Consider the following 8,655-nt stretch of genomic DNA (forward strand, 5'->3'; position numbering starts at 1 on the left):
ATAGACTATCTATCTCCCATCCCCTCGTGGGACGGTTAGAACTAATTTGAAGTAGATATTTGATCTACACATATAGCTACGGTACCGAGCCCTGAACTGAACTAAACTAACATCCTGACTGTAATAACATATAATACATGAACATACATAATATCATCACGGCCTCGTGCCAAAAACATAGATACGACCTTGTGCCGAAATCATACATATGGCCTCGTGCCAAAATCATAATAAATACGACCTCGCGCTGATAACATAATAAATACAGCCTCGCGTCGAAACATAAATAAGGCCTCGTGCCAATAACATACATGTGGCCTTGCGCCAAAAATCATTTCAGGTATTTATATTCTGAAAACAACTCATTTATCATATATATTCATCAAACTCAGTATAGCATAATTCGTCCTTTCAAAATACCTGAAAATATGCTTTGCTCGTAAAATCATTCATATCATGATTCGCTTCACATAAAAATAATGTTCATGCCACACATGTGCTGTTAAGTCTTACTTCATATTTTAAAATCATCATTTCTAGCATCTTATACATACATATACATTTTCATCACAATAGCAGTATTTTCCAATCATACATTTTAGATATAATATACAAAGATAGCATAGGCTTTTCTGAAAATAAATGTGCTAATAATTAATAATAATATGCATGGAAAATTACTGCTTTAATTTATTCCCTTACCTGGCTACTGAGAAAGCCCCCAAAATATCCTAAGCTAACCCCCGTAGGATTTTCTATTCAATACCTTGAAACTCAAAATTTCCAGTATTAAACATCTGTATTTTCATGCATACATCAATTTCTATAATTACCATAAAGTCTAATTTGGCTTAAAAAGCCTTACCTCAACTTTGGGATGATTTCCAATTTCGTTTCCCCAACGATCCGTTCCGGCAAACTTGTAGGGAACTTCGCCAGGAGCATCGTGGTAGCCTCAAATCTTCGATCCGGCGTAAAACCAGCCCAAAATCGAAGAGAGAGAGTGAGAGGGCCGAAGATGAGAGAGAGGAGAGAGAGAGGAGCATGAAAAATGAATAAAAAATCAGATTTTTCATATTTATAGGCGGCGGAATTCGTCAACGAGCCCGATCTTGGTTGACGAGTTCTTCATAAATTTCGTCGACGAGACCCTGTATTCGTCGACGAAATTCAAGCTGTCTCAGAACTCTTCTCGGTATTTTCTCGTCGACGAAACCTTGTGTTCGTCGACGAAATCTTTAAAGCCTTCGTCGACGAAACCCTGTGTTCATCGACGAAACTTGGCAGCTTCCATTCTTTTCCCTTTTTCAAATTTTCCTTTCTTGATTTTTTAAATTTCATTTAAATATTCGGGTCGTTACATATCTACTCATACACGTAGTCAAGCCGATCTAGGTTGAACATATATGAGGGTCTAGGAGAAGAGTTGCAGGAATGAAATGGAGTGATTATGGCTCTAGAAGACCTGGTTACTTATGTGACACATTCAGAACTACCCTTTATCCTATCTCTTTCTCCCTTTTCTAGTTTAAGCCTATTCACCTTCCTCTTAATTTTCTCCCTTCTCCTACGATATTCCTTTGACTTTTATGATCCCCTTCTCACAATCAATATTTTATAGAATACTCTTTGTAAATTAGGACATTTAATCCAAAAACCTTTTATGGGAACTGACATAATGATCTCATATTCTACCTTGACACCAAAAAAAAATTTCAATTTGCATTGTGAGAACCATTTATTAAAGATAATGTAATAACTTCAAAGAGTTGATTGTTAAAAATAAAATGTAAAAGAAAGAATTAAGTGAAATTACATTAAACATTAGGGACTCAAGTTGAATTACCCCCATTAGTTAGGTCCAATCTCTGAACTTACTTTGAACCATGGCTGCAATGTCATGGTTTATTCACTGTGGGCAAATAAAGACTCAAAACAGCAATAAAATAAAATAAAATAAAATAATGAAAATAAATAAATAAATATATGAAAACTCATTACCCTTTTTAATATGTTGATTTTGTTAATTAGATAGTTGATTGAATTTCAATCCTTCTCCTCTTGGTTCAAATTCAAAAATCCACGATAAAGTTTTAAAATTAACTTTTATGCACACCTAAATGTCAAACTTATACGAGCTAATTGTTAAAAATAAGACATTAAATAATTAATTAAGTACAATTTACTTAACTTTTAGACCTATAGAATAATTTACCCTTGCTTGCAAATTGTGTTCCAATTTACAAAAATTTTCATCATTTAGTCCGAAGGGAAATTCCATTCATTCTTCAACTTGTAATCTTATCTTATATAGCGTATCAAACTTAATGTGGCATTTCAATATTATTCAATTAAATTTATCGTTTAAACTAATGTAATGACTATGACTTAGAAAGTTGAAATTAATGGAAGGCCTTTCCATCTATGTAGATAAATCAACTCATTTGGGACCCAAATATTATTAGTTACGAAAAAAAAAATATATTTTTGAATTATTTTATACTAATTATATATTTAAAGTCATAATTACTCAATGACAAGTAAATTTTTTTAAGAATAATAGTGATGCAACATGTAATATCAATTCAATATGTAAATAATTTATCAAGATTCATTGATATTTTTAGATTTAATTAGGATGGTAAAAATAATTGGAATCAAAAAGTACACATCTTTAATTGTACTAATTAAAAGTATTGAGAGTAAAATAAATTTTACTTAATAGTACATGGGCTAACTTATAATTTTACTGTATTATCAATTTAATCAATTAAAGAGAGTTGGCAATTTGTAACCATTAACAATGGTTTTAAAATTCAAAGTTTCTTTTAATGGTTATATATTTTTACCTGAATGGCCAGTAAATTTGAGTTCTAGAACCAGAGATAGTTGACTTTATGTTCCAGATTTACATTCACTTTTTTTTTTTTATAAATAAAAACTCGAATCCGAATCACTAATGATTAAAATTAGTTTTAATTGTTCTACTCGTATAATTTTTCATTTTATTTATTAAATATTCTGTTTTAAAGAGATTAAAATTAATCTTATTGAGAAAGCTTCGAAAGATTGAACTTAAGAGATACAAGAAAAAAAAATAGCAACGAAAATTACCAATGTTGACCAGACACGAGCCTTTCCATATCCAACAAAAAGAAAAGAAAAAAAGTATGGGAAAAAGAAAAGGTGGCCATTTCATATTTCATAATGATGAGAGAAATTTATATGAACTGTATCACATATATCCATACAAATACATATGCCCCCCCGACACAATAATTACCTATAAAGTGTAAAGTAAGTTGGTGAAATGAATGGGATTTTCTTTACCCTTATTCACCTTGTTTGGATTGAAAGAAAATTACACGCAACCCAAAACCCTAAACTAATTAAAAACCCAAAACCAACCCCAGGAAACGAGCAAAAATAAGAGAATGAGACTGCACTCCTCCTCCTTCATGACCTTTTCTTCCTTATTCGTCTAATTTTATTTTCTTTCTTTACCCTTTTTTTCTCTTCTCTTCTTTTGTGTTTCTGTGCACTTGAATTATGGACATAACCCCCCAATATGTATAAACATATTTTAAATTTACGGAAGAGAGAGAGATGCGACTATATGGTAGAACTCTAACTTCTCAAGCAACTCCTTGGCACGGCTAGTGGCTCGACGCTCGACTCGTGAAAACAACTCGTTGCTGAGCTGGTCTCCAAGGTGTGCATCCACGAGGACCCCAGTCACAACCCGACAAGTGGTGGCTAGGGCCTGACCCACCTCAATTGGGTCGTCGGGTCGGCTCACCACGAGCGGGCTTCCACCCTTCACGACATCTAGCTTGTTGATGATGAATGAGCTGTGAGCTTCAACAACCTCTTTGAAATCTTGCAGACTCGATGCATATAATGGGATGTTAAAGTTGTCACGCTTCTCACTTGTTATCAACCCCTATAATATAATTAATTATTATTATTAAGTATTATATTAGTTATGCATACATTTGGCATTCTTATTTTTTTACTTTTTTTTTTGTAAAAGAGAGCGGCACCTCCTTTCTTAATTTTATTAATTGCATTTTTTACTTATTTTAAAAGAAGTCAAAATTTTAAAACTAAAAATGTGAGGGTGATAAAAATTTTTAAAAAAATTTTAAAATTGAAATTAATTTTATAATTTGCAGATTTATATATATACATATATATATTAATTAATTTATAGATTGTAAATATTGAAAATCAGAAACCAGTAGTTTGCAGATAATTAATATATAAATAAATAAAGGAAAGAAGATCACCTCTTGGACAAGATCATCCCAGGCGTCCTGAAAGTGGGTCCCGAAGAGATAGCCGACCCCACCTTGGTCGTTGGGGTCCACAGAAGTTCGCCCCAGGAAGACCAGGAACATGGACCCACCGCTCTTCATTTCCTGCGAACGCGATCTTAGGAACCCCGCCACGTCATCCTGGAACTGCCTCCTGTACGCATTTGCCGTGCTCTCCCCTGCGCCGTGGATGAACACCCTCCCTTTGTTGTACGCCGTCGATCTCTTATCCCCCACGCTCCCCGGCACCTGGGTCCCACCCAAAGAATAAATTTTTTAAATACTGAAAAAGAACAAAAAGAAAAGAAAAAAAATATTTGCCTACTTTTTTGACACAAGAAAAATATTTAAGACAATATAAAAATATTTTTACAAATTATGAGAATTTATAAAAAGTATATTCCTCTATAAATGAGCGTATTTATTATTAAATTCATGAACCATATGTGACTTTGGTGACCCCAATGTCATGAGTTTGATTTTCTCTTAAGAATTTATTCCGGTAAATTATCAGGAATCCATCAATGGAAAGACAACTTTCACCTTTTTGAGTTTGGTGTCACATCATAGTGTCCGAAGTAGTGCGATGATGCAATTAAAGTACCCGAGTTATAAACAAAAAAACAACATGGACAATATGAACATATATTCTTGTATAAACTTTTATTATGAAGTTAGGAGAAAGAATTATAACCTGTCCCTCCACTACAAGTATAATATTTTATAAGTGATAGGTTTCAACTTTAATCAAGGGTAGATTATTAATCTAACACTTTGGGCCAACTCCAATTAGGAATTGTCTGCTTTGGTCTACCAGTTTCATAGGTTTATCTTATAAAAAACGTCTCACATAGTTGAAACACAACCATCCTTATAAGTTCAAATTTTTCTTAATATACAGTGAATGTGGGACTATGACAACTACTTACCATGAGAAAAAAATTTGGTCTTCCAAAACTAGTACTGATGGACTTAAAAATTTTCTCTAGTGAGAACAAAGGAACTAGAAATAATAAAATATAATTTGTTCATGTTTCCTAAACAATAGTAATAACAATAGTAATTAAAATGCAAACACATTCACATTTAACAATAGTAATAACTATTTTAAATAATATCTATTTACAAAAAAAAATCATATAAATTCTTCCATATCAGAAATTAATTGTTATCCTATTTTATTTAAATTGCTTGAAAATCCTAAATCTTTCATTTTGGTTGTTTTTAAGAGCGAAGGCAAAGTGGTATTATTAGTCGGAGCAATCCCTTGATTTTCCAAATTAAAAGTCGTTTTATTTCTAAAATTTTATTCCATTGAACTTTATGTAGGTCCCATACCATTGTTCGAGAAGACTAGTATGGTCCTTTGTCAAGTTTTTCGTTCATGAAATCATTTTAAACAATAAGATCTACTAAATTACGGATGAGTTCTACATTTGGGACATAAATGAGACCCTCGTGACAGGAATATCGATCTTTCATGCACCGATGTTGGCTACTATCAAAACTCTCCATCCACTTAAGTAACTCTAAATAGTAGGATCCACTTAATTACCCGTGAATCCCACAAATGGACCCCCACGATATGGGACCCACGTGGAAGGAACATCCCTATATCACATGTCGACGTGGCTTTCGATCATGCAATCATGGGGCATGCATGCAGTAGAACTGTAGCAGTACCTGAGAGAGCCAGTGCAGTGAGAACGCAGAGTGGAAAACGTGGACGAATCTGGAGGGGAAGAGGCGGCGGTGGAAAGAGCCAGGCACGGCGGCAGCGAAGTAGGAGCGGTGGCCGTCGGCCGCGAGGCACTCCTCCATGGTGCCGCCGTGGGGAGGGAGGATCTGGAAGAGGGTGTTGAAATCGTTGGAAGGGAGGTCGGAGAAAAAGGCAGAGAACTCCGGTGGCTTGTCGTAGCCGGAGGCCTCGTACCGCTTCGTCAAGTATTTGATGATCGAGTCGACGATGGAGATGGTGTTCTTGCCGGAGGAACACCCCAAGTCGGCGACGACGAAGGGGCCACCCGCCGCCGACTCCAGCCGTACACGGTCTAGGGTTTCTTCCAGCAGGTGATGCACCGATCGAGCATGCCTTGCCTGCATTATAATACACACATATGCATATAAAATTTAGTAGTGTAATTAAAGATAATCAATTCCTAAATATATTATCTCAATTAAGGGTTACTAAAATAATAATAAAGCTGAATGGGTGTAATATTTACATACAAGCTTATATTTGATAAGTAAAGGATTATATCATTAAGCATGATTAAATAATTAGTTATCAATAATTAATGATAGTCTCAATAATGGGTTCCGGGAGTTTTATATATATATATATATATAGAACACGGGCCACACATACATATCTTTGAAAGTAGAGGGCGGTGAATAATTTTTTTGAATGCAAATTAATTAATTACTAGTTAATACTTCTTCTTCTTAAGGGATAAATTTAGAAGAAATTAATGATTATCAGGGGAAGATTGATATAGAATTACTAATATATATAAAAGTAAAGTAAATAAGTAATAAATGAACCTGGGCTTGAGAGTTATTGGCGTAGCTGGACTCTCCACTGCCTCCTTTCATGGCGAACATCTTCTCAAGCTTAAGGTCTGAGACAGCAACAGTAGCGTTGTCTCCTTGGGGCGCCATTAAGCCTTTGCAAATAATAATAGTAGCTTCTATCTATCTATCAATTTATATATACCTACAGTCTACACAGGCCACAAAGATTTCATGAATTAATTATTTAAATTTATAATTAAAGGAATTAATATACTATTATTATTCAAAGAAGAAGAAGAAGAAGAGAGGAGAAGAATATTAATAACAATAATAAAACTCTAATATATATATATATATATATATATATATATATATGTAGAGAAAGGTATATGCATGGGGCCCGCCGGGGGGGGGGGGGTGCGCCTGGGAACTCACATAGTACAAATAAATCACAGTACATGCAAATTAATGGGACTCACATGCAGCTAACTGATAAAGAGGGAGGGGAAGGCCCTAGATTGACGCCGGCCCGCCGGCCACAATTCCATGTTATTTTCCATCCCTACCCCTACCCCTACCCCTACCCCTAAAATCCCAGGCCAATTAAATTAATTGGGGCCCATTTTTGTACCCTAATTGCGGCTATGCATAATCATTATGTTGCCCACCCCCTCACCAATTTACCCCATCTATTCACACACTGCAAAAAGAAATTTACAGTGATATGAATTTGTGTGTAATATATATATATATATATATATATATATATATATATATGTCTTTAGTTCTAATTTTTAATTAATCAACTTGATGGTGTTCTTGCAATTTAAGTCGCCCAAATGAGAAAGAGAAGAAAAAGAAAAATGCAAAATATTTAATAATTGGATATCAAAAAATACTTTTTTATTATTAAGGGGCCAATTAATGTTAATCCGAGAAGTCTTTGAATTTAGATAAAATATTATATAAAACTATATTAAAATTTATTCACATTCACCCAAATTTAAATTCATTCAAACACAGTATAAGCATATTTAGTTAGTATTATTATAAAAAAAATTTTTAATTTTAATATGAAGGGATGCTAGTGAAATCGGGAATCTTATTAAACAAGTGCAAAGTCTATAAATGCATGCCTAAACAAAGAATTAAAAGTTAATAAGAGACTATGTTAAGTTACCAAAACTTTGAGAACAAAATATCACTAAACAACATACTTACATTATTTATATATCCTTAAAAATATATGAATAAAGATACCATTTCCTTATATAAAGCTAATTTAATTTAGAGGTCAAATGACATAATATTAATTTACATGGGTAATGACAATTTTGAAATATATATATATATATATATATATTCTTAATTTTAAATGTGTTTAATTAGGATTTGTATATATTGCTCAATAAGCTTGGAAAATAAGGAAATGATATATTTATTCATATATTTTAAGGGATATACTTATTGAGCAATATATACAAATCCTAATTAAACACATTTAAAATAAGAATATATATATATATATATATATATATCAAAATTATCCTTACCCATGTAAATTAATATTATGTCATTTGACCTATAAATTAAATTAGCTGTATAGCTAGGTAGCTAGATAACCACTATTAGTATGGATATAAATTCTTAAAAGATGGGTAAGCACATGACCATGGAACACTGTTTTTGTATATATATGTTAAATTTTATTCTTCTTCATATCGAATGCATGGGAAATGATATTGAAGAAGAAGAAGAAGAAGAAAAGGATCGATGCCCATTAACTAAATGCCAAATTATCCCACAATTCAAGGTTAATTAATAA

General features: G+C 33.0%; 1 protein-coding gene across 1 annotated transcript; it reads right to left on the reverse strand.

The window, feature by feature from the left end:
* Window positions 1–3,415: 3,415 nt before the first annotated feature.
* Window positions 3,416–6,977, reverse strand: LOC131164708 (indole-3-acetate O-methyltransferase 1). Its single transcript, XM_058122120.1, has 4 exons — window positions 6,861–6,977; window positions 6,000–6,413; window positions 4,290–4,565; window positions 3,416–3,943 (listed from the first exon to the last, which is right to left on the reverse strand). Exons 1-4 carry the CDS (start codon window positions 6,975–6,977, stop codon window positions 3,590–3,592), a joined length of 1,161 nt encoding a protein of 386 aa, XP_057978103.1. The 3' UTR covers window positions 3,416–3,589.
* Between the last annotated feature and the right edge of the window lie 1,678 nt (window positions 6,978–8,655).

This window comes from Malania oleifera, chromosome 1 (assembly GCF_029873635.1).
Source record: "Malania oleifera isolate guangnan ecotype guangnan chromosome 1, ASM2987363v1, whole genome shotgun sequence".
NCBI classification, from domain to species: Eukaryota; Viridiplantae; Streptophyta; class Magnoliopsida; order Santalales; family Ximeniaceae; genus Malania; species Malania oleifera.